The sequence below is a fragment of the Carcharhinus amblyrhynchos genome, chromosome 20, assembly GCF_965287045.1.
Source record: "Carcharhinus amblyrhynchos chromosome 20, sCarAmb.v2.hapA, whole genome shotgun sequence".
In the NCBI taxonomy this organism is placed as follows: Eukaryota; Metazoa; Chordata; class Chondrichthyes; order Carcharhiniformes; family Carcharhinidae; genus Carcharhinus; species Carcharhinus amblyrhynchos.
The window spans coordinates 8,157,214-8,183,669 of NC_137343.1; the positions used below are offsets into that span (position 1 = coordinate 8,157,214).

At 44.7% G+C, this 26,456-nt stretch overlaps 1 protein-coding gene across 6 annotated transcripts; it reads right to left on the minus strand.

The window, feature by feature from the left end:
• Positions 1 to 3,174: 3,174 nt before the first annotated feature.
• tbx1 (T-box transcription factor 1) lies at positions 3,175 to 25,725 on the minus strand. 6 transcript variants are annotated; one of them, XM_080208063.1, is made up of 11 exons: positions 25,594 to 25,725; positions 23,700 to 23,874; positions 22,884 to 23,039; positions 20,273 to 20,389; positions 18,843 to 19,206; positions 14,113 to 14,214; positions 11,247 to 11,418; positions 10,971 to 11,126; positions 8,556 to 8,623; positions 8,271 to 8,386; positions 3,175 to 4,854 (listed from the first exon to the last, which is right to left on the minus strand). In XM_080208063.1, exons 3-11 carry the CDS (start codon positions 22,960 to 22,962, stop codon positions 4,490 to 4,492), a joined length of 1,539 nt encoding a protein of 512 aa, XP_080064189.1. In that variant the 5' UTR covers positions 22,963 to 23,039; positions 23,700 to 23,874; positions 25,594 to 25,725; the 3' UTR covers positions 3,175 to 4,489. The 6 variants fall into 6 exon arrangements, with proteins under 6 accessions (XP_080064189.1, XP_080064188.1, XP_080064190.1 ...); XM_080208062.1 differs by having other exon boundaries at positions 23,700 to 23,850; positions 25,177 to 25,725; XM_080208064.1 differs by having other exon boundaries at positions 8,271 to 8,368; positions 25,177 to 25,725.
• Between the last annotated feature and the right edge of the window lie 731 nt (positions 25,726 to 26,456).

The window sequence follows — 26,456 nt, forward strand, 5'->3', positions numbered from 1 at the left end:
AATCCTTTGAGAGGATTCTGAGTAGGCGCTACCTAAATCCAAGTCCTATAATAGCCATGATTATTTAGTTTTACCATTGGTATCAGACCCCAAGTGTGAAGAATCAAACAGCCAAGCAGTCCGGTCACTGACTGTGGTTTAAACTTGTTCTCGAATGAGATGGAAAATTGGGCAGTAAAGTTGTATATTTGTGATTTGCCCTCGAAGCTGCCGAGGGTGTAACGAGACGGAAGATGCTTTAAACTCAGCCTGGCCCACCGTCAGTCCACAGAGATGTTTTTTTTTTCTCTGATGGAGAACGGGTGAATATTAAGGAAACAGTAACCCGGGGGTAGAAGTCATTTGTTTCCCTGAGACATTTTTGTTCCGGCGTCGGAACGCTGTTTTAGCTCAACGAATTGCAAGGAGAGTTAAGAAGCGGGGGAGGCCAATCTGCCCCTCGAGCTTGCTCTGCTGTGCAGTTACACCATGGATGATCCCTTACTTGCTCTGTGTAATGAAGCGCCTCCTGCTTTCACCCCAGTTTTGAATTTTGAGGATTTAAAAAACAGAATTTCGCGGAATATAAAACTGATATTTTATTTTGCAACGTTAGACTGACATAAGAACATAAGAAATAGGAGCAGGAGTAGGCCATCCAGCCCTTCGAGCCTGCCCCGCCATTCAATAAGATCATGGCTGATCTGTCGCTGCTCAGTTCCACTTTCCCGCCCTCTCCCCATAACCCTTAATCCCCTCTCCTATCAAAAACCCATCAACCCGCGTCTTAAAAATATTTAGTGAGGCAGCCTCCACCACTTCAACGGGCAGAGAATTCCAGAGATTCACCACACTTTGAGTGAAGAAGTTCCTCCTCAACTCCGTTCTAAACCGCCTCCCCTTTTATCTTGAGGCTGTGCCCCCTAGTCCTACTGTCTTTTTTGAGCGGGAAGAGTCTTTGACCAATAATTAAAAATGAATTAAAACTATTCGCTGTCGTTAAGAATGAAGCGGTGTTGTTTTTCTTTGCCTCGGTAATTTAGTTCAATTAACTTCGCTCCTGGCGAATCAATCTTTTCGCTTCTTCTTTCCTGCTTTTATAGATATATTTGCAGCATTGACCCTGGTTCAATTCCCGGCTTGGGTCACTCTTTGTGTGGAGTTTGCATGTTCTCCCCGTGTCTGCGTGGGTTTCCTCCTGCATTCTGAAAGACGTGCTAACAGGCGCTGAAGTGTGGCGACTAGGGGATTTCACAGTAACTTCATTGCAGTGTTAATGTAAGCCTTACTTGTGAGTAATAAATAAACTTTAAAAAACTTTACTCATCGGATTAAAATTTGGGTGTCATTTAGAACATAGGCCATTAACTGGCAAAATATAACCGTTCCCTTTTCCCCTATTTAAATATTCAAACCCTATTCTTATTACGTGCAATAAATAATTATACTGTTGTTTTGTGTGTCACGGTGGAGGTCAGTTCAAAATTGTATTTCCCAGAATCTGTTGTCGCCTGCTGCACATACTGCAACACCGTGTACCTGTATTGAGCCTTTGGGTGACTGGTTCCATTCACTAATTCCAATTTTATTCCTGGGTTAGGCTTCTAAGGTCGGGATTCCCTGGTCCTTATCGCCTAAGCCCAGCGTTCAAAGCGGATGTCTCCTGAGGAAAGATAACGGCGCCTAACACTGTGCAGATTGTGAGTGAAGTGAACAGAGAGGGGAGAGGCTCTCACATTCCGGCTAGTTTCGTTTCACGGTTTTGTGCAGGGTAATGCAAATAGCCCCGGTATAGAAAAAAAATGCATGTTATCTTACAGATTGAGTTTCTGAAACATCTGTTGTTTATTATGGTGATTATTAATTTAGCAAATAGTTTTCAGTTTCGCTGTTAAAAGCGCGGGCTGATAATGTTGATGACCAAAGAAAAATAATCGATCCAATTGCCCACATCCTTTGCCTCCCGTCCAGCAGCCCTGGACTGTCACACAGTTGTCAGCTGCCATGTTACCTTATTTACAGGGAGCCCATACATGCCGCAACCAGGGACAATCTGCCACGGTGCTTTCTATAAAACCCCAGCACAGCACACAGCTTCAGACAGTGCCGTAATCAGACATTTAAGGTTGTTTTTCCGAAATGAGAATAAATACGCCATGCACGCCTCGCCAGGAGAGAAAAATGAACGTTTAGTCTTTCTTTAAATTTACCAGTTTATATAGAAAATTACAACACGCTGGTTCATTTAAAAAAATATGAAAGCCATTTTACAACAAACATCGTTTTCACGTTAAAACAATATCGGCCACTAAAAAGTCACGGTTGCTATCTAAATATACAGTATCTACAGGGTGCGCTATCTACACTTATCTACACTATCCCTGTTTACAGCTGCCATCCTTTAGGTTACTGTTATTCCACCACACAGTTCCCGCGTTTTTAATAGAATAATTTGAATATCCACATTGCAAGAAATAATAAATAGCAACTTCATTCCGCGATAAATTCAGCGTGACCAAACTTTGGCACTATAATCTGAAGAGATAATATCCGTGAATGTGTGTGTATGTTTTTGTGTGCCCGTAGGTTTGTGTGTGGTTGCGTGTTTGTTTATTTGTGTTTGTTTACTTGTGATTGTGTAGGTGTGCCTTTGATATTATGTGTGATTGTGTGATTTTGTGCGTGTGTGTGTATTTGGTTGCGTATGTGTGAGATTTTGTGTTGTTGAACGTTTGTCAATGTGATAATACGTGCGGGTGTAGGATGTTATTATGTGTGTAAGATTGTATGTAGATTTTGTGTGAGTATGTGATTATGCGTGTGGGTGAGTGAGTTTGTGTGATTACAGGTGTGTGAGTTAGTGTGTGTGTGGGCGTGTGTTTGTGTGTGTGATTATGTGTGTGGGTGAGTGTAGTTGTGCGTTTGTGTGTGTAAGTGTGAGTGCTTGTGTGCGTGTCAGTGTGTGGGTGAGTGTGTATGCGTGAGTGTTTGTGTAGTGTATGTGTGTTTGTGTGAGTGTGTGTGTGTGTGTTTATGTGAATGTGTGCTTGTGAGTGTGTGTGTGTTTCTGAGTGTGTGAGTGTCTGTATTTCTGTGCGTTTGTGTGAATGTATGTGTGTGGGTGAGCGCTTGTATGTGTGTTTGTGTGCGTATGTGTGGGTGTGAGTGTGTGTGTACGTGTCGGTGTGGGTGAGTGTTTGAATGTGTGTATGAGTGTGTGTGTGTGCGTGTGTGTGTGTGTGAATGTGAGTGTGTGTGTTGTGAGTGTGAGTGAGTGTAGACACAGTTCAACATGTCACGAATAGCAACATGGCATAACGAGAATGACTGACTAGTCGGCGATTGTTTTGGTGTCTTTTCCCGTTTCAGAACACATGCAGAAATGAGGGCATTCTTTGTGAGACACCAGAACGAACAAGAAATACAAGCGATTTAAAATCCGCACATGGAAGTAACTCAATGTTGGGCCTGATTGTCTAATCGCAAGTGCCTGCTTTTAAAGAGTAACACGGTAATAAATGTAAAATAATCCTCACATCCATTTCCCAAATATAATATTTAGTTGCAATCTGCACACAAAACTAGAGAAATATATATATATTAAATTAAAATATTACAAATGCTTGGATCAGTAGGTAGCTTTAAATTTGCATTGCATAACTTATCCGAGCGAAATAATTCATGGTGAGTTCTGAAATGATTTCTTATTTTCGGTTGAAATATAATACTAAATGCACCGGGAATGTGATGTGCTGCTCTCATTTTTATTTAGCTACGTGGCCACCGGTTTGAACACACGATCAAAAAGACTGTATTAGCCTCGCTGATAACAGGCGTCGCTGATACAATCAAAGCCCACGCCTTTTTAACACAGAAACGGATTAAGCCTTTAACTGCGTGGTTAATTGGATAAATTGGTGCCTTCGTCCCCGTTACAAATAACAATATGGCTTTTGTCAAAGCTGAAAGTGCAACTCGACACCTTACGACATAAAATAAAACTCCAGTTGCCGCTTTACGTTATCACTCCCCCACAGTCATCAGTGCAGTGCTTTGGCTCAAGTCTCTTAGCCATTGCAGTCCAGACACAACACGTGGGGCAAAAGCCACCCTGGGCACCAATGGGAGGCAAAGTGTCCCCCAATTGGTTGGCCATTGTCATCAACCGGCAGCCAACGCGGTGGCTGATTGGTGGATCAATCAACCAGTTACAACGCTACGAAGGCAGTTGCCATGGATCCGGCCAATCACGACTGAAACCTTCCTTCCAGCTGCAGTGCGATTGGTCAGTGGGCCATCAATCGCCTGCCACGCAGTCACTCACCCGTCAAGTGAAAGATTCTGAGTTCCATCGACATGAACCTCCCTTGAACTGCAAATGGTGGTAACAGTTCAGTTAAAGCAATGAGATAGATCATTCCCGCTTTGATTTGTGCATCTTCTTTAGTTTGCAGGATTAGTAGTCTCTCTTTTTCTCTTAAAAAAAGTACTTAGCACGGAATCCTCGCGGTTATCTGTGCCCATAGTCATAATTAGTGGGTGCTGCACTGGCAGGGTACATGTTTGCAGTGGGATTCATGTGGTGATAGCCATGGCTTGCAATGCCAGACAGCGGGTATGGACTCGGTCTGGCTTTGGCACCGATGTAAGCATCGTGGTATGAGCGGTACTTGTAGGTGTGGTGGAGACTGTCCGGCGGCTGCGGGTGGGGCTCCAGCCGCAGTTCATGCGGAGGGCTTGGCCGGGTGAGCGGGTGCAGTCCGCCGGGGAGAGCCGGGCTCAGCACCCGGGACATGAGCTGCTGCTGATGAGAATGTTCCGGGTGCATGGCTGTCCGGTTCGGATCCCGGTCATAGTCGCCTCTGGTGTCTGCGTCTACCAACATAAGGGGCGAAGATTTAGAGAATGAGCGCACTGACTTTTCATTCACACTTCCATTAAACCAGGAATTGTCAAATTAGGAAAAGGCTTTGACAGGGAAGACTTGTGGAGTCTAAAATAAGGGCCATACATTAAAAACAAAACCATTGGATCCCAGGAGGGAGGCCATTCAGCCCATCGACTTTGCACCGACTCTCCAGAATCCCTGGTAACCAGTGCTAACCACTGTGCCACCATGAAAAAACACTCCTAGATCAATCCAACAAGGAATTTAGCAGAAGGTTTTTGAGCCAAAGCGGGAGCATTTGGAGCAGATAGTATAAGTGCATCTATCCTAGGAGAAGCTAGTTAGACACCTGAGGGAACAAATGGAATGATATACTAATAGGGCGAGGTGAAATAGGCAGGAACAGGCTCATGTCGAACCGAGACCGATTGGAACTGCTTGTATCCCGTAAATTCAAACATTTCTATGTGACCCGTCCATGCTCTGAAAAGTTGGGCAAAGGATTGGAAAAAGATTGGAATGGGCAGCACGGTGGCACAGTGGTTAGCACTGCTGTTTTACAGCGCCAGGGACTCGGGTCCGATTCCCGGCTTGGCTCACTGTCTGTGTGGAGTCTGCACATTCTCCCCGTCTCTGCGTGGGTTTCCTCCCATACTCCAAAGATGTGCAAGTTATGTTGATTGGCCATGCTAAGTGGTCCCTTAGTGTCAGGGGGATTAGCAGGGTAAATACGTGGGGTTACAGGGAAAGGGTGGGATTGTTGTCGGTGCAGACTCAATGGGTCCAATGGCCTCCTTCTGCACTGTAGGGACTCTATGAATATTTCACCCCCTCTTGCCTTCCGCCAATTCGTGTCCCCCCTTAAAAATTACAGGAAATATCACCAGGAATATGGTGTTCTGGACTGATGACAAAGCAAAGTTAACACAGGATAAAAGTAGTGATGAAATGTGAATATTGTCTTGATGTTTAGACCACCCACCCGACCCGGACCTATGAGTTAGCTGTAATTAAGTATCCACGCTTAAATACAACCAAAAGTAACCATGTAGAGTAACTAGCTGCATCGATTTTCATGCATTTAAAACAAGAATTTGTGTAAAAGAAATATTCACATACTTTATATATATATATATACACTCAAATGTGAAAAAAATGCTGCTGGGGCGGTATTATTGCGGATTATCCTTCATTACTGCTTGAGGAGATATAAGGTTCTGAACCCACAGAGAAAGCTCAGCCTCTAACCCTTCCGAGGTGACTACTGTAAGGAGCTCCTCAATGGGTGTGGGGAGAGAGTAGCTTACTATGGTTACATTGACACGGTGTTTGTCCGCCATTCGGAACCCCAGACACATACAGTCTTCCTTGTGGGTTAAATGCAACGAAAAGCTGCAGGGACGGAATTGGCGATAGAAAAACTTAGTTGGGTGTAGGCTCTGCGGGACAAGCCTACAGTCAGAAAAGGTGCCAGTTATTTGACCATTGCTTTTCTGAGTGTTGTGGTGTGGGGGGCAGGAGGGGGAAATATTTCTTTTTTAAATCAGAGACGGAATGTAACATTTGAAAGTGGGTGCAGGAATTGTTTTTAAACTGTTACTGTTAACATGGCCGCTCAGAAAATAAAAATAGTGGCCAGTCCAGAATTGATTTAGCTGCTCTCAACAATTGGGCAAAAAACACCAAGATCTTACATTTCAGTTTAACTCCGTTGGCTAAACCCCAAGCTCTGGATTTCCCTCCCCTGCTGCCCCTTCACTTCCCACACTCAAAACACTCCTCAAAACCTACCCGCTTGATTAAGATTTTCGTTACATATCCCAACATCTCTCACGGTAAGTTTTTTTTTTACTTTATAAAACTTCAGTGATATGCCTTCGGAATGTTTTATTACATTAGGGGCGTTTAATGAATATATGCTGTTGTATAACAACATACCATTCATAGAACTGGATTCATAGAATCCCTACAGTGCAGGAGACCATTTGACCCATCGAGCTTGCACCGACTCTTTGAGAATCTCATCCAGGCTCTATTTCCGTAAGTCCACGTATTTACCCGTAATCAACACGCAAAAGAGGCAATTTAGCATGGCCAATCCACCTAACCTGCACATCTTTGGACTGGAAATCGGAGCACCCGGAGGAAACCCATGCAGATAGTCACCCAAAAGGGGAACTGAACCTGGGTCCCTGGCGCTATGAGGCAGCAGGGCTAATCACTATGTCACCGTGCCGCCCCAACGCACTTTCCAGTAAATCAAATTATCTGGAGCCAATGTAATGTGGAACACGTGGCTGTCCACTTGAGCACAGCAAGATTCCACAAACAGCAATGGGGCAACGATCAGATGACTGCTTTTAGAATGGAATAGAACAGAATTCCTATAGTGCAGAAGAAGGTCATTAGGCCCATCGAATCTGCACCGAGCACAATCCCATCCAGGCCCTATCCCCGAACCTCATATATATTTGCCCTGCTAATCTCCCTGATACTATGGGACAATGTAGCATGGCCAATCAACCTAACCCCCACATCTTTGGACTGTGGGAGAAAACCGGAGCACCCGGTGGAAACCCACACAGACATGGGGAGAATGTGCAGATTCCGTCCAGACAGTGACCCGAGGCCTGAATTGAACCTGGGTTTTCTAGTGATCTCATGTGAAAGATAAACCTGGGACTGTGCAGCCCTCCCTCGGTACAGCACTGAAAGAGCGACGTAGATGATGTGCTCAGATCTTTGGAGTGGCACTTGAACCTACGACCGAGTGTGTTATCACTCCTATTTGAATGGGTGTTTATCACAACGTGTGAGCTTTTAGTTTGACATGTGCTCCACACTTTGTTTGGAAACAGTTGTGAAAGGAGTTTCATTATTCCTACAAAATTGAATTGAAATTCACTCCGATTCTTAAAATCCACATTAGATTGAACACAATAATGTTAAAGCTATCCATTCCATTCTGTATTCCAGGCGCATATTGCAAATGAACACAAAACAAGCTAATTGGATGAGTTAGGAATTCTTCAAAGCTCAGAGAACAACTTTACAATTAATTCGTATTATCCCAGAAAAAGCGAAAAGTCTTCCAGTGCCTTGTTGGGCATTTAGCCCCATCAACCAACAAAATTCATAGTAAAAGTGGAAGGGAGGGGGGAATCATTTATCTCATTTGCTGTGTGTGGGAGCTTGCTGTGTAGAAACTGGGCCCTAATATGTGTCTTCAGAAAGTAAAACACGGGAAGCGCTCTGGGATAGACGCGGGATAAAGTCTTCATTTTTAAATATAGATAAGCTTGCTTGAAAACTACATGGTCTGGGAAGGAGGGGGGGGGGGCGTGGGGAAAGAGCGTGTTGACTGGGATATTACAGACACCGAATGAGGGAGGCAATAATGTACCTTTGTCACTGCCGTTCTGTTGGGGTGATGATACCGAGTTTCTGTTCCGGGCGAAAGCACTGATTAACTGTAAAGATCCTGGCCTGTGATTCCTCGGCCTAAAATATGGGACAAAACTGTTCATTCGAGAATATTTATATCAATTCCAGGTATTGTGTGTGTTTAAAAATAACGACAATGCATGAAAAAATATACAAATATTAAAAACTACAAACAATAAAGAAAGGTTAAAGATCTACTCAAGTTAGCAAATAAAATTCCCAGTCACTCAAGGGACTGACTTACCAATCTTCCGGATCGCAGTCTCGAAATCCTTTAGCAAACGGATTGCTGGCGATTTTTAGTTGTGTTATCTGAGGAGGTTAAAAATAAATAAATAGTTTTAATTCTAGATACCTCTCAGTGAAACTAAACGTGCACAATTCTTTAAATAACTGACTGGTTATTTTTCGTGGAAACCCAAATGTTTTTCACTCCAAATATTGACAAACTTTTGGTGAGATTCAGCTGTCGCGAGATTCAGATAACATTGCAACCGGAGTGACTGAGTTATGTGTGTGTGTGTGTGTGTGAGTGTATTTAAAGTGTTAGATTTATTTGCAAATGAGCTCTGCCTTTTCAAAACAAAATTATGGACAAATGGATAATCTGGGTATTCATTTTGTACGCGGATGCCGCACGCTTTCTAAATCAGACTGCTTATCACTCTCTATAACACAGGCCTTGCTGGTAATAGGCCAGTTTTAACGGCCCCAATAGCTATTTTCTCCTTTTGTTCAAATGCGTAGAGGAATCATTTTACAGCGGCAGATACAGCTTTGCGTTAAACAACTTGCAAATGTAGCAAACGTTTAAATATTAACTCCCGCATACACCGAGTTGTCACAAGCAGATATGATCAGGCGCGAAATTTTATATTGTTGTTAATTCATGGTTAAAATATGCCCCTGTAAATGTCCGGAATGGTTGTAAAACAAACTTTAATCCGTTATTGACAGTTGCAGACGGAAAGGTCAACTGATGGAAAGCAGGAGGTATGGTAGTCAGACTTGGGACAGCTGTTCGCAGACATCAGAACCATGGCAACAGTGTTACACATCGGTATTTCATTAAAAAAAACACCAAACCGAAACAAATGTGCAGCTACGATCAGTATTGAGAGATCTCTTCATATTCTACAGACTAATATTTCAGAGGTTTGGCAAAAACATTGTTATTAAAATGAAATATCGCCCGGGTTGTCAGTAAGTGACTAAAGGCAAGCTATCTTTGATTGACAATCCTTGCTGTGATGCTTGCGGTGAAGAAAAAAAAGTAGCCGGGGCCTTGAATTTATACAGATAATTGCGTCCCAGTGGGTTTTAGGAAGTTTTCTATAGTCATAATTGCAGGAAGGGAGCCCTTGGGGTTGGCTGAATGTGCAACATTATGGATATGGAGCCTGAACTCCCTCAGCTATCAGGTTCCGCGCAGAAATTTTGGGAATGAGCTGAGCAGATGCCCTGGAATGAGGGTACACCTTCCCCCAGACTCTTTCCGAAACAGACGGCAGTACTCAAACGACAACCGGGAGGGGGGGCTTCCAGTTCAAAACTGCCTTTTGGAGAAAAAAACCTGTGTCATGCTCCAAGCTCTGTGTAATCAGGGTTCATGCATGCCAGGCAGAGATGTACAACAGATGACAATATGATTTAGCGCGAAGATTCGAAGGCATGGCGCTGGTGACACACAGACACTGACATACTTCAATGTTACATGCACGTTTAATGAGAGCGAGACCGAGCATGCGAATCCCTTTTATGGCTCAGCCTTCTAAATATTATATATAACTGTTCCGGCATGCCTGGAGTTGTTGCAATAAATTTAAAGTGGGCATGAATTTAATTTGCCTCCCTGTGAATTGGGACTCCTGGAGGGAGACGGGACAGCTGTGTGCCCTTTAAGTGTTGCAACACAGCGCGTTTGCAAATCTCTCTTTCAGTCAATTGAGTGCAGACGGCGCATGGACTGTGTTTGGTTAAGTTCACCGATTTATTTACAGTTGTTAAAGCAGCGCTGTGTCTTATATATCTCCCAGTCTCGGCAGGCGTTTACTTAAACATTAATTGAATGCCCACCATTGCATTCTCCTGACTTAGACCACAAGAAATAGGAGCAGAATTAGGCCGCTCGGCCCATCAAGTCTGCTCCGCCATTCAATCATGGCTGATATTTTTCACATCCCTGTTCTCCTGCCTTTTCCCCATAACCCCTGATCCCCTTATTAATCAAAAACCTATCTATCTCAGTCTTAAAGACACTCAGTGACCCGGCCTCTACAGCCTTCTGTGGCAAAGAGTTCCACAGATTCACCACTCTCTGGCTGAAGAAATTCCTCCTCATCTCCTCGCGGTATTTTAAAATTGCTCCCGTTATTTGAGAAGTTTAAACCACGTCTACAGTTCAGGAAAACTAGCCATTATCATCACTAAGAGAGCAACTCTTTCCAATCGGGGTTAGCTGCCTTACAATGCGCTCAAATCTGGCCTTTAACTGCGAGAAATTGATGATGGTTCAGGATTTAAGCAAAAAAAATCGTTCCAGGTCGTCATTCATCAGTAACAACTTTGATGAATGAAGCCTCGCAAATCCTGCGACCCTGTCAGTGTGGGGCCAGAGGACGATCCCATAATGAATAATAATCTTCAGATCCACACATACCCGGTGATTCTGATACGCCGTGACCGCTGTAAACCTCGTCTCCTCGAATAGAAATGTTTTAAAGTTCTCCTCGGCGTACTTCTCACTGTCCTTCCTGGGGTCAACGAACACGACATGAAACCGCGGCTGGTATCTGTGCATGGAGTTCAGGATAATCTGCGTGGAGGGAGAGGAATAAAGGAGGTTATTTAAAAATTCAGGGGTCAGTCCCACCCACCCCCCCAACCAAAAAAAAAGAAATAATTCAAACGGAACGTAAATCTTCAGCCTACTTACATGGCCGTTATCGTCCAATAAATTATTGGTTAGTTTCAGCTTGTCAAAAGAGACTATTTGCTTCATCCACTGAGCGCCTTTAGCGGGGGAATCGGGATGATAATGTACTCGGCCTGGGGTAGCTGGGTCTGCTTTCCCAGCCACAAGCCAGGAGGAGCTATGGAAGGCATATCTGCAAAAAGGAACACACATATCCGGTCACTCACTAAATAAATAACCAGGATGTGGAGGTGCCGGCGTTGGGCTGGGGTAAGCACAGTAAAAAGTCTCACAACACCAGGTTAAAGCACGAGCTACCAAATAAACCTGTTGGACTTTAACCTAGTGTGGTGAGACTGCTTACTGTCAATAAATAACCGCGAGCAAAGGGTTCAGAAAGTACCAGGGAAAACACAATGAAGCAGGTTTCAATTTATGAGCAAGTCTAACCGCCCTGATTTTTTTTATTTCGGGGGAATAACGGATTGAAATTATAAATCAAGCCCAATTATTGTAGGGGCCCCCCATTTCCTTCTGAAGCCTGGGTGAAAGGGTTTCCGGTGAAGACACACCCGGGTTCATATTTGCTGCGTTAATATCGATGGCACCTTCTCGGGATTAGACGAGGCAAATTGGGTATAGGTTTAAATTGTAAAGGAAGCCTAACCAGTTAACTAGCAATTAAAACACAATCCTAACAGGAGACTCGCGTGTCTGCAAATTACCAAAGGCGCTTCTATTCCAAATTGTTCAATTAAAAAAATCATATTACATTTTCACCCTGTAGTCTCCACATGTAGCTTTAGGCTCTTTTTTTTTAGAAAAAAATCGCTCTTGAAATCTGAGTAACAAGTCTCCCCTCTCTCCAATATACATATGATTGGGTACAAAATAACCCTTCTACTTATCCAGATTCTATTTCCATGTACTGGGATATGAGTGGGTAAACTCGCCAGTTACCCGATGGAATGAAACAAATTATTCTCATGTGTCATCCACACCTTTTGAAATCGCGGCAAGTGAACGCTTCTGATCAAAACGTTTCCTTGAAAAGACATGCCTTAAGTTAACTAATCTAATGTTTAAATCGGCAGTTTGATGTGGGATTCAGAAACCTGCAAACTGAGTTTAAGAGAATGGCGCGCTCTGTTAATACACGCATCCTTTAAGAAATAAAGTGAGGAAGGCAATTAAATCAAACTCAGCAAAAATCATCATTTCACAACTTGTTAAAAAAAATCAAGAAAAAGTCCTTATGGGCTTGGGTGGAAGGAGACTGGGAAATGGAAAGTAAAGGGTTGCAGGGAGAGTGCTCTGAAAGTTTGCACTCAGTCGCCGAGTAACCGCAAAAAGCCAATTTCCTTCCTTCCCAGTATTTGATATATTTTTTAATTCATCCGTGGGACGTGGGCGTCGCTGGCTGGCCAACATTTATTGCCCAACCCTAGTTGCCCTAGGCTAGGCCATTTTAAAATACAGCCTCAATAAGACTGGTCTGACCAGTGGCACTTCTCAGTATTACATGGAAAGTCGGTGTTTTGATGCAACGTGGCGAGAAGTTCCAGTTTAAGAGTCAAGAGCTGGGGAGGACTTTACTTTACAGCCTATTCTTTCATCTGGACGAAACAACAATTGTGCAGCCTACAATTTCCTCCTCCCTGTTCAGCAAATTCGTATGAACTCAAGCTCATTCCAGGCCTGCCTGTCTGCAGTTATTTTTGAGTGGAAGCATTTTTTGTTTTTTTTTGCCTGCACCCAAAACATGTCGCGATTAAAATGACGCCATCCGCACCACACATTGTTTAATCCAGCCAAACTCTCCGGTACTGGAGATCCACACTGAACCTGCTTCCTCTGTCAATGTTTACTGCAGTCCCTTGGGCTGAACAATTCCACCACACTGTCACAAATTGATTCAGATTATTTTATGTGATACGTCGGGAAATATGAGCGTTGTATATTTAGTGAAAATATCCTGGTAATAAGGGGAATTAACAGCTCAAACGCTGCATTAAATGTGCACTTGGTACTGATGACTGATTATGATAAAAAATGTAATTCTATTCTTCGGTATATCAATAAGTTAAAGCCAAAGTTTATGATCAACTTACTCTCCAAAATTTAAAATAGCATTTTGTAATAAATTGCCTACTGCACATCTCCAGGTTTATGCTGTATTTAATTTCACTGATTTAGATAGAGATAAAAACTTATCTCACCCCTTGAATGTAAAACACATGGATACAGGTGGAGCTTGGAAAATGTGGGGGAGGGAGAGATCCTGGGGTGGGTGGGGTACTGTGAAATTGAAGTTTAGAGTGTCTATAAGTGCACACAAACACACATATATTTTTTATATAAATATATATACATATAATCATTGGTGCATTGGCTAATTTCTCCCTCAGTGTACCCAAATGGGCACCGGAATGTGGCGAGTAGGGGATTTTCACAGTAACTTCATTGCAGTGTGTTAATATAAGTCGACTTGTGACAATAATAAATAAACTTTAAACTTTAACATTATATATGCACACATATATGATATAATACATTCATGCATATAAAACAATATATGTGCTCACTCAAAATTATAATATATAACATATAATATAATTATAACATATAAATACATCCACATATTTATATAGCATATACCACCCATGCATATATATCTATTGTGTAATACATATATAATCTATAAATAGATCAGTATTAAATACATTTTTGACATTGTATGCAACCGGGGAGTGACATTTACAATGCCTTTATTTGCTTGTCTCTCTCAGTTGTTGCTGTATCAAATAAATTCTGCACCAGTCCCCCCCTCCCACCGGGGATTCGTTTTATTTTTCTCCTAAAGAAAGCAGAGTTTTATTTTACTTGCCGGTATCTTTTGTCATCCACGGGTACAAAGTCCATGAGCAGCATGTAGTCAGCCATGGGATCCATCCCGAAAATCTTCACTTGGAAAGTCGGGAACATTCTCCTGTTAAGAGGGAAGGGGGAGAAGGAGCGAGGCGATTAAAACCCGCACCGTCAGGAATCCACCAGGTTGCTTTGAACTGGCACAACAGGGGGTGGGGTGGCTGCTGCCCCCGATTCTCCAGCACCCCTGCGGCTCATAGTAATGAACTTCTCTCCCTCTCCTCCCAGCCCTGATGCCCCTCTGTGTAAACGGTCTCGACGTCTTCTGAGATAGCGACTTCTCTTTCTCATTCAGTTCCCACCTGGAGGAACTCCAGTTACATGGCTAATAAACAGCTGCTCCTGTCTGGATTCCAGCCCACAGTAGACCGGTCCACAACCGCATTTAGCACCCGGTAAAGTGCAATGTTCTATTTCAACCCTCGTCCCCCCCCCCCCTCAAAAAAAGGACGCCAAGCTTGGCGGCAGCTGGACCTGTGTAAACCTACCCGCTTGGTTAGGAACAGCCTCAGAAGCCTGGAGTCTAGTCCCTGTTCTGAAAATGAGAGAGTCAGAACGATTCCATTTTTTTGCTGCCAGTTTACTAAAACAAAGAAAAAACCTGACCAATAATTGTTGGAATGACTTTTTTGTCATTCAGTAAGTCTAACTATCACTGTATACAAAAATGGATCTCACTTCATTCCGTCTCCAGTTAAAAACAAACTGAAACTGAAATGATGGCTCAATATTTGTCCTGACAGTTGCTGCGACTGTGCTGACAATTTCCCATTCTTTCCAAATTGATTCCAACATCTCCAACGTTTTGTCTCCATGTAAAGGTACCCATCAGGTTTCCTTTCGATTAGTTATTATTTTGAAAATGAAATAAATAATCATTTTGTAATAAATACAGAGGATCAAACGAGATGCGCCGATCCCACCAGGTGAATAATTGAAATTAAGAGATTGAAAACCAGGTTACTGCAACATAATATTAACTGTATTATGTATGTGCCTGTCCACATACAAGAGTTCAGGCAGTTACCTTGCCCGGACCAGTTCAGTTCTTATTTAAGGATTTTCTATTCTGCTCTGTGCTTTAGATACAAATAAATATATCTACAAAAATAAGATCTGCCATTGGTTATTTTACAGGAGTTTTCGTATTACGCTGCCTCACATTAAATCAGGCATATGCTCTAATAAACCGGCCAGGATTGCTCTGTGTTTTGTGTGTGTGTGTATGTGTCTCTGTGTGTACATGTGCATGTGTATGTGTGTATGTCTGTGGGTGCGTATGCTTGTGTGTGTTTGTGTGCGTGTGTTTAACTTTGTGCGCGTGTCTGTGCGTGTGTGTGTGTTTGTGTGTCTTGTACCTATGTGCGCGTGTCTTTGTGTGAGCATGTCTTTGTGTGTGTGTGTTTGTGTCTGTCTATGTGTGTGTGCGCGCGTGTATGTCTGTGTGTGTGTATCTGTGCGTGTGTATATCTATGTGTGTGTATGTGTGTGTGTGGGCGTGTATATGTCGGTGTGCGTCACAGTTTACGTGTGTATGTCTGTGTGCTTATGTCTGTGTGTGTCTGTGTGTGCGTGTGTGAATCTGTGTCTGTGTGACTTTGCCTGTCGGTGTCTGTGTATGTGCACGCGTGAGAGTTTGTATGCAATGATGGTTAAAGTTGTTTTTCTAAGTTCCAACATCAATTAAAACACGAATTTAGAATAAGCGAATTTTAAACCTTACAATGTTCATTTCTCTCTTAAGAAAATGCATAGCTGCTTCACAGCATTTCATTAAATTGGTGAATAGAGAAGTGATTTCTGTCAGCCTCCGTCAGTGAAATCTTGAGATAGATCTTTTTACCCTGCAGGGTTTTAGATTTCCTTCGTCATTTAATTGAAGAAGGGGTAATGCTCCTTTGTAGAAAAGGTTACTGTGAATTTGAAAGGGGAGGGTTAGTGAGCAGCAGAGTGGGACTAGGCTGCAAGGCTCGTGTGCGTACACCGTGACCAGATGGGTTCTTCCTTAGCCCGAACACTCTGGCCTTCTGATAAGGGGGGAATTTCTGCCCTTGGCCCTTACATTTCGACACGTAAGGGGTTCAGAAGGACGTGTCTCAAGGTTTCCACTTGTGTTGAAGGTTACATTATCCGGTAGCATTTCACTCGCTACATTATCAATATTCTCTTGTTGTTCCCTAAACAACGTTTTGTTGGCCACACATCAGAGCGGATAATATCATCGGCTTCTCTTGAACACTGTAGGAGACGAACCGGTTAAAACAGTTCACGAGTTTGGCGCACTGCCTTGATTTTGACCTATAGACTTTAGAAACTATCAGTAACTTCATTGCAGTGTGAATGTACCTGTGACTAATAACTCTGAGCCAGGCCCCTGGACAATAACTCCCATTTCAATATAACCTCCCATTCCCATTGACCGGGTGGAAAGGATTGAGTTTTTTAAAAAAAAATCCCTCTATTATTTCCAGCCAAACCCTCTGCATTAATCTCGGAGAGTTGACTAACATATATACCATACAAAATCCACATGGTCTACAAGATGCTACGATTCTAGTCCAAAAAAACTACAAGCATATTTGGCAGTTGTTAAGCGGATTGGATTGATTTAATGCCAAGATATTAATATAGGCGAACGCAGAGCGAAAAAAAAAACCCATCAAGAAGCCAGAATCTTTTGAGCGGGTGCCATCATACTGATTGCTATTATGGCAAACAGCTCAGAACAGAATGAAAGACAAACTAATTCAACACCTATATTTACATAACTCAAATTTACATCGATTAAATTTGGGGAGCTGGCTGAGTCAGAATGTCGACTTCAAAAATGAGAGAAAAATCATTTGAAACCACATTTATAGATGACTTGAGGAGAAATCCGCCCGGGACACTTACTAATCCAATATTATTGCTGATCGCCTCCCCACTTCCCCGGCACCGCCATTTTCTGCCAAATTAATGGACAGGCTGACTGCAAAGCTATAAAAGCACTGCATACTTCAGCTGAAGGAACCGGGACAAAAGGAAATGATTTCCCTCTTCAGATCATGCCCAGATATGCACTGTTTTATTTTCTGGCATTTTCTTTAAAAGCTGGACATTTCTTGCAATTCTGTGGCTTCGATCCCATTCAGTCGGATTTTAGATTCAAGGCTCCCTCCTCATGAACAAATACTAGGGAGAACTTTTTTTTAAAAAAACACAGCCGAAGTCTTAAAGTATTTCGATTTTCTGAAGTGAAACCAGGATTAGTTAGGGATGAAAATTAAATGCAACACATCACACTGGCACAAATTGTGTAACAATTTTTTTTACAAATTGTTATTTATGCTTTTTTGTGAAGTCTTTCATTCTAGTTTAAAATGGACTGGACTGTTTGTTTAACTATTAAATCCCTTTATCTATACGCGGCGAACATTTACAGATCGACAAATGAATTAACAATTCTAAGTGTTAACTAACTTGACAATTCGTGGGGCCGAGGGGCGATACAGATTAGAGTTTGCCATAGGGGATTTTCACAATAACTTAATTGCAGTGTTAATGTGAGCCTATCTGTGACACTGATAGGTAAACTTTAAACATTTTGCACAACCTCACTGATTTTATTTAATGGGAATTCTTCAGGTTATGTTAACCCAGTGTTCTGTCTCGATGCCTAGGTTGGAGGGGGGATTGGGTACCCTGCAAGTTTCCAACGTGAAATGATCGGGGAAGGGGGGGGGTGGTGGTGACTTCGGCAGATCACGGGCTGTTTGTGGGAGTTATTTGCAATTGCTGAGGCTGTGTATACACAGGGAGAAACTCCGATAATAGAGAGTGGAACAATGCCCTGGCCTTTTCTTTATCTGTTTTCCCAATCTCCCCAGGTCGAGTCTTCGCTCGTGCGATATCCTCCCTTTGAGAGAAAGATGCGAAAGGATAGAGAGAGGGGAAAAAAATGTATCTGTACATCAGATCGAATGAAAGACTGACTCCTAACTCACTAACTATCTAACCCCAGCGGCCCGGGTTCACAGCGGGGTAAATGTCATGTGTGTAATATTTTCACATCTAGAGTTCCGAGGGCTACCTCACCCCAATCCCACCCCCCCAAACATCCTACATCCAGTTAGTCACCCCTCAAGAATTGATACTCATCACTAATATTGCCATTAATCTTAGTTGCAGGCGAGTGTTGCAGAGAGGGAGAGAGAGAGGAGTCTCGACTTGTAAAAGCGATGTGTTTCTAGTGCGGGGTTTGGTTTGAACACATCCATTCTCGGATAGCGCCCAAACAGAGAGGGCGGCATTTCATTCTGAATTTCGGAAATAAATCTAACCTCAACTCTGAAAGCACCATAAATCTTTGGGGGCGATCGGAACGGAGGAGTTGCTGGCTGGATAGAGATGTTGCAAGTTTAGATACGCCGCTCTTTCAAACAACTTAAACGGAGCGCGGTTAACTTTTATTCTCTTTCCATGTTATCGAGAGAAAGGTGCTGAGATGTAGAGTTTGGGCTTTTCTGGTGTATTAGTAAGTGCAAAAGCATTGATAATTGTAGACATGGATATTAGAGTGTCGGTCACAGTTTTTTTGACAAATAAAGTTGGGGACTTTTCCAAAGTAATTCACGGTTTGTAAGCGGTAGAGAGAAGAACAATTGCAAAATATGGCGGCTGTGTATTTGGGTAAAAAGTGTTCCTTACCTCCCCGCCTTAGTGACTATCATCTCGGTCCCCAGTTGGTTAAATTCGTCCCACAAAGCTTTCATCTCCAGCTGCACCGTGATGTTGGCCACTTTCGGGTTCTTCTTGACCGGCGCCTTGCTGCTGCCGGTGACCGAGGAAGAGGACGTGGAGCAGTTGGAAGGGTCGCTGGGGCTCTCCGAGGAGGGAGCCGAGCCTCCACCGCCGCCGCCTCCTCCTCCTCCGCCGCCGAAGCTGCTGTACTGGGCGGCCGAGCAGGGCTCATACTGCGCTTCGTGGCTGTAAGCACCGGGCTCCCCGGGAGAAGGCGAGAGATGGTAAGCCCCGGACGAGTTCAAGCTACTAATACTGTTGGCCGTGAACGCTGCAACATCACAGAAATGGGAGAGCTGCGTTAACCAGGGGCTGGAGATGGCGGAGATCATTTCCCAATATTAATTCCGGGCTTTCTTTAAGAGAGAGAGAGAAAAAATGTATTTCCCCCTTCTTCTATCTCTCCCCTCCTCGTCCTTTCTCCCTCTCCTGTACAACTCGTCCGCCTCGGGATTTCTCAGAGCCTAACCCCCGGGGATGACAGCGAACTGAGCTCTGCGTTACTCTGCTCTGAATCCAGACCCTGTGCACCGCTCTTATCACCAGCAAAGGGCCTCCCCTCACAATGAAACCGGTCTCTTTTTTTTCTCTCTCTCTATTTAGATAAGGGCCTACAGGTAATGTGGATTTGGTCGCCCTGGGACAGAGGGGTCCCGATGGTTGTGATTGACAGAGCACAGAACAGCTTGGAGAGGGGAGAGAAAAAAAACATTGCTTTTTTTTTGGGACACCCAAAAGTGGGAGGGGGGGGGGCGGCGAGACACTTGGGTTACACCCGCTACCAAAGAGAGAGAAAAAAACAATTTAAACAATGGGGATCCACATTTGCATTGGAACTTTGTCCCTGCAATAACAAACAGCAAGCTCCCATCAGTAAATAAATGTCACCGGGCAAATTAACCCCCAAACATCCACACTTTTCACACCTGGGGGGGGGGGGGGTGGGGTGGAGGGACCTTTTCCACACTTTCCATACCCCAGGCTAAGGAGAGGATGGTGGGGGAGGGTGAAGGGGTGGGGGCTGGAGGAAGGGTGGGGGGGGGGGTTTAAAAATTACAGACACAGACACACACACACACCAGATCCAATGTTCATATCGGGACTAGTCGGTGGCACACGGTTCGCCAGCGAATGGCAGCGCTGGGGGGGGGGAGCTGGAGCCCCTAGTGTCGACGGGCAACACGTCCCTGAACATTGCGTAACCGGGAGAGGGGAGGTGGGGGGCGGTTTGCGGGGTGGGGGGGGGGTCTTCAGGGGTGGGGGAGGGGGGAGTTCAGCCTTTCCTCACAGTTAAAATGAAAGGGTTTTGCGAGAAGCGCGCTTGGTATAGCACCTACCTTCCATGTCTCTTGTCACCGTGCTAAAATGCATCCTACTGCAAGTCAGACTGGGGTCGAAGTGCTTGCCGAAGGCTGGGCTTTGGAGAATGGCTTCGTTTCCTGGTTGCTGGGCCGCTGTAATCAGAGAGGCAATACTGAAAGCGTTTGCCTTGGGAGAGAGAGGACTGTTTGCGTCCATAGGAGCAGAATGTAAAAGCGCTGGGATTTCCCCCTCCTTCTTTCTTGCCTCCCTTTTTACAACTGCAACCAAACACAACAAGAGATCCCAGTTTAACCTGGTGCTTTGTCTCAGCCACGGATCTCTCTGAGATTTTTCGTTTTGCCTTTAAAAGCTTTCCCGTCTTTCCCCAGAAAGTATGTCCGAGTTATATATTTTTTTGCCAGGCCAATTTCCTCTGGTTTGTTTTGTTACTTATATATTGGTCGATTCACCGGCAAGGCTGGGTTCATTTTGGAGGGAGGGGGTTGTAGGGGACGGGAGGGGGAAATGCATTTTCAAACTGCTTCATAGTAAATTCTCCCTCCTCCTCCTCCTCTTCCCCTCTCTCTCGCCCCCGAAAGCCGGGGTTGTGGATCGGGGAACTCTCTCATTCACAGCTCCGGGGTAATGTCAGAAGCCAGTGGCTGGGCCCTATCTTTAACGCAGGAGGTGACAGCGAGAAGAATGTCAGAAGCGGCGGATCCCTCCCCGCCCTCTATCTGTCCCCCCTCCCCTCCCCCCACCCACCACCACCAACCCCCAGCCTCTCCCCCCCCCCTCCCGGCAGTCCATAGCAATGTGCTTCCCATGTGATGTTTTATTTGAATAATTTGCAGTCAATCAGAGGGCAAATATCTTTTTTTAAATATTAAATGCTGGCTATAAAACGGGGAAGAAAAATTACGGGGGATGTCCCCTCCTGGAGAGATTGATTCGAGTCCTGGCTCCCTCCACTGAAACACCTCTGTCATGTTCCCGCGCTGCTGGGGGTGGGAGGGAGGGGGGGCGGGGGGGGCGCGGGGGGGTTCATTTCACCTCTCATTCAGAAGCGCCAAGCACATTGATGCATTTAGGGGGAGAGAGCTGGATGGGGGTAGGTGGGGGGGGGGGGGGGGGTGGTGGGTGAATGGGCAGATGGGGGCTGGGGTGGGGGAGAGGGTGGGATTTGGGGCAGCAAAGATTCGGATCTCGCTTCACCCGCAGTGTCTGCAGCGCTGGAGACGAATTCAGGACAGTATCAACGCGAACTCATACCTAAAATGTGACACTGACACATTCACCAGTGTGGAACCTGTCCTAGCTCAGATTGACTACAGCCACCTCGTGTATGTTTTTCACTCAGTCCACTTCAATAAGCTATCGATATCCAACATTTTCGAGGCGGGATGTCCTGTTTTGCACAATTCTCAATGGAATCTGACCCCCCCCCCCCTCCACAATTCCAAACTCAACTCTAACAGCAATCCGGACTGTGTACTGAAGGAGGGCACACGGCAAAGGCGAGACAGTTTCACCACGTTTGCTCGCTCTGTCCCTCTCCCCCATTACCTCCTGATCCCCACCAATATTTGGGGCAATGTGGGCGTCGCGGTTTTCTTAGAGTAAAGGGCAGAGGTTTGCAGACAGTGCATAACGCATCATGATCTTATATTAAACTGCCAACACGCAGCTTGGTGTTAACTCCAGCGTTCACATTTTAGAAAATCGTATTTAATTAAAACAACGGAGGCATTTGCGAGATTTCGCGCCTGCCTTAATGCAGAGTTTGCACAGTTCTCCCGCATACTCAGCGAATTCGAAATCATCAGCGCTTGTTTCATCATCAAATTAACACCGGCTCAAAATTACTGTAAGCTTTGGGCGGCTGTGCAGTCAGATGTTAGAGATGGGCTCGGTAAAGGTGGAATAATGACACCCTCCAGCCCTGCCCCAGAGCAGAGAGATACCTAGTGCGGCATCTCTGAATCTAATTTTCTGATTTACTTCCATTTATGCCTATAAATTGGGTCGAGAGGACTGAGGGAGATGTAGGACTCGCTCCCAAGGTCAGGAGATTGCTTGCCTAGCTGTGCCGTGAAAATGAACAGGGTCAGTTCAACGGGAAAACCTCTTGATATATGTTTTGCACTCTTACTCAGAATGTATTAACGAGTGTAAGTTGTGTGCTAACATTGTTTAAGGACTCGGGGAGCTCTTAGCGTTCTCCCTTGTACAGACCATATAGAGCCGCCGGTCGGTGCAGCAATTTCACCGTGCAGGTCTAGAATGTTCCATAGGATCTTCGAGATGAACACACCTCACTTTTTATTTAGAAAAGAACAGATCGGCGTGTTTTCTTTTCTGTTTTATGGTAGACATGTTATGGCAAGGTATTGTCAAGTAAAAACACCACCGGTCCTTCATGAGTTAAACCATGCTTGTTAAAGCACCTCTAACTCTTAATAAAATGGGACTGTAGGAGGCACCTACACCTGAAGCGGGACATTCCCTTTGCCAAGCTGTTTAAAACTACCGGAGTCGACTCCCTTCCACGGCCGAATATCCCGCTGTGAGCCCCATCTGTGGGTGTGTGTGTGTGCGGTGCTGAGCCCCGAAGCACAGAATTATGTAGACACATGTTAAGATCACCTTGTGAAAAGGTCTCATCAGCTTTAAGCATCAATTGGTAGATGTTCATCGTGGCTTCCACTTCCCTCAATCCCTCCATCCAGATTTATTCGGGGTTTAGGAATAGGGCGCTTAATCTGCTCGAGGTTTGACTGAAGTATTTATTCCTTAAAGTAGCTGAAAGCAAAACCGTACAGATAAGAAAGACATGGTGATCCATGTTCTGCCTGTGTAATGTACGAGTCAATTCCGACGCTTTTAATCATTGCCACGTCGGAAGTGCCTTTTTTTTCCCCCCTGACTCTGAAGGCGTTAAAAGATAAAATGCATTGCCCGGGTACAGAGGAACTCGTCTCTTTACACTGGACTTCCCATACAGAGCCGGGGCCGAACTGCCGCAGACCGGGGCATACAGTAAATGCGAGCCGGGTAGAGCGACCACTGTCCAGACCCAGAGGCATTTGACACAGAAACTCGTGTGTTTTTTTTGGCTCAGAAGTTCGGAACTTTTAAAGAGAGAGAGAAAAAGAACCCTACACAATTAGTCAGTGCAAACTATTCTCTCTCTCCATTTGTGTCTGGGTCAGTTTTCTAGTTGAAACCCACCACAAATCCTGCACTACATTCAACCCTAAATATAATTGAATGAAATCAACATGGAAAAATTCCAGGCCAAAAAAAAATCTTTAAACACAAGATTGGAAAACTAATACCATTAAACTACATTCTAAAGGCCATTGTTAATTTCTGCCAATGCAATTGTCACAAATGATTAATGAAAACCTTTCTTAATTCAGATCTAGTTGACATTATTGTTCAGAGTAAAGTAGTACTTACATTGCAACTGGTGATAAACAAACATTTCTTTCGGCACAGATTCTTGCCAACCTCTCTTGCAACTCCCCAAGGTCTCTGCTCAAGAATGCCCTTTACATTCTCATGTTTTTTTCGCCGTCCTTGCTATTGGCTGTGCGTGTGCCTCGGGTCTCTGTCAATGACGCATCAATTTTACCTTAACCATAAAGTTTTAATTGACTCATTAACGATCAGTTGAATTGTGTGGTGCGTCATGTTGCATTATATTTTAGCCTTACACCTCCCCTGCATACCCAATCGACGAGCGGGTTAAGCAATCGTTGTTTTCGAACCCTAATACCCACACAACACCAACACACCAGAGCGCCTCAACACTATCCGTTTGGTACATTTAATATATACTTCAATATATTAATTTAAGATGGCATTATTAAACTAGACTTGACATTTCCATTGGATGTGTCCATTGTAAATGCCCCAGTATTGTTAAACGCGTGTTCTTCTTTATGCAACACGCACACAATCTGTCTAAATTTGTCTAAATGTAAACCCTTCGCTGTCTACAAAAGCAGCCATGGAATAGAAACTCCCATTGTTGACAAGGGACCTTTATAAATGAAAACTTTAAACTGAAAACCGAGCTTGATTAATGGGCCAGTGCTTTTTTTTACTGTCACGTTGAAACTGGGAACCCTCAAAACCATTCAAATAAACAGAGGTTTTATTGTGAAAAGGCAAATTTGTAACATTCATTTCTCGTGGAGGAGAATAGCAGAGATTTGGAGGGGTGAGGGGTGAGGGGTGGGGGGTGGGGCAGCAGTGTGGACAGTAGGATCATTCCAAATACCTGTGAGGTTTCTATATTGTGCAGTTGGCGAGGGGTCTCTAACATGATTAATTAAAGCCATCCCGTCCTTAGGCAGGAACTGAGCGAGAGGTCCATTTAAAAGGCCGCTCTGGATCTACATTGGACTTTTAAACAATCTCTATCACACTGCCAGTTTGCTGACAGCCCCCATATCAGACTCTGGGCCCGGCTTTATTTGGTAAGGCCGTGCAGGGATTTCAGAAATCTACATTCAAACTCCACGGGCAAGTCTAAACACAACAAGCCTCTGTCGCCCGTTCTCCTGAGTGTAGAGAGGCACCTCTCTCGGCAGGGGATACATACCCAGCCATGAACTTCACATGTGAATGAAATTGACCCAGTTTCAGCAGCGACTTATCTAACTCGGGATTAACCCATGCATCGACGGCTCTGTCTGTAAACACAGGATCTGCCTAGATTGCAGAAAATCGTTCGGAGATCGATTGGAAACACCTCGAGTGCTGCCCCTCTCCACCCCAAGCCATAGCTTGTTAATTTTAGGTTGAATGTCAGACAGCCCGCGATCTTCCATTGCTGTGTTTAAACCATATTCAAATACCCTGAGTAGACACCGATTTGCCCGTTTGGAAGTATAGAAGGAGCAAAGCCTTGCAAAACGGCCACACTTACATGGGGTTAAAGCCCTTGAAGATTCGCGCGATCTCGCTGGAAGGTTGGGGGGGGTCAAATGCTTTTTAAATTCTCTCTGCAAGATGACAGATGCTCCATCTCCTGCTGACGCAGCGCGGTGCTTCCATGCGGCCCCGGAGTCGTCCCTTTGTTTTCAGAATGGCCAGCAAACTCCCATCCCTTGCTCAGAGCTCCAGATCTCCCAGCTGAGTGTCCAGATGCAGACTGCGAGAGTGTTCTGCCCCTCAGCCACCAACACCCTCTCACTCAGTCGCACACACACACACATACATTCACACTTCACTTCAAGGCTATATTCTGATCCAATATCAGAGGAATTTTCATCCGAAGAGAATTAGCATTGTCTGTGACTTCCTCCAGACTCCCAGCTATGTAAGAAGTGACATCATTACTTACTGACCCAGAGGGTGGTTGTAACTTGCAATGAGAATTATGTCATGATTCGGAAGAATGAGACATTCCTGATTCCCTGAACAGTGTCGAACATGTCAAATGTATACATTCACTCTAATGTTGGCTCTCTCCTCTTTCTCTCTCCCTCTCTCTCTCCTTGTCCCCCTCTCTCCTCTCTTTCTCCGTCTTCTCTCTCTCTCTCCCTGTCTCCCTCTTCTCTCTCTCTCACCTCCCTCTCTCCCTGTCCCCCTCTCTCTCTTTCCCGCTCTCCCTGTCCCCCTCTCTCTCCCCTCTCTCTCCCTGTCCTCTCTCTCTCCCTCCCTCCCTCCCTCTCTCCTTGTCCCTCTCTCTCCCTCCCTCCCTCTCTCCTTGTCCCTCTCTTTCTCCTGTCTCTCTCCCTTTCTCCCTCCCTCCTTCTTTCCCTCCCACCCTCTCTCTCTCTTCCTCCCCTTCCTCTCTTCCTCCTGCCCTCTTTCTCCCTCTCCTCTCTTCCTCCCTATCCTCTCTTCTTCTCTCACTCCCACTCTCTCTCTCTTCCTCCCCTTCCCTCTCTCCCTCCCGCCCTCTCTCTCCCTCGTCTCTCTTCCTCCCTACCCTCTGTCCCTCTCTCTCCCTGTCCGTCCTTTCCCTGTCCCCTCTCCCCCTCCTATCTCCTCTCCTTCAGTCTATCTTGCTTGCGTTCCTTTGCCACTGGCTTGTCCGCACCAGGTGTTCGCGTTTAGTTTGAATGCAATCACCGTAACATTGTTTGCCTTTTGCTTTAATTGTTATTTCCTCACTCCCTCCGCCCCACCCCCAACTCCCACTCTATCTGTTTTTATCTGTTTAATAAAACTCCAGTGTAAATATAAGACGGATTTAACTGG

What these genes read in the sequence shown, in the direction of transcription:
- tbx1 (XM_080208063.1), bottom strand. Translation starts at nt 22,962, where the DNA reads ATGGAGGGATTGAGGGAAGTGGAAGCCACGATGAACATCTACCAATTG. An exon ending in GACTGCGATCCGGAAGATTG is followed by an intron (nt 8,387 to 8,555) that starts GTAAGTCAGTCC and finishes TCGAATGAACAG; the next exon opens with TTTTGTCCCATATTTTAGGC. An exon ending in ACAGAACGGCAGTGACAAAG is followed by an intron (nt 4,855 to 8,270) that starts GTACATTATTGC and finishes TTATGTTGGTAG; the next exon opens with ACGCAGACACCAGAGGCGAC.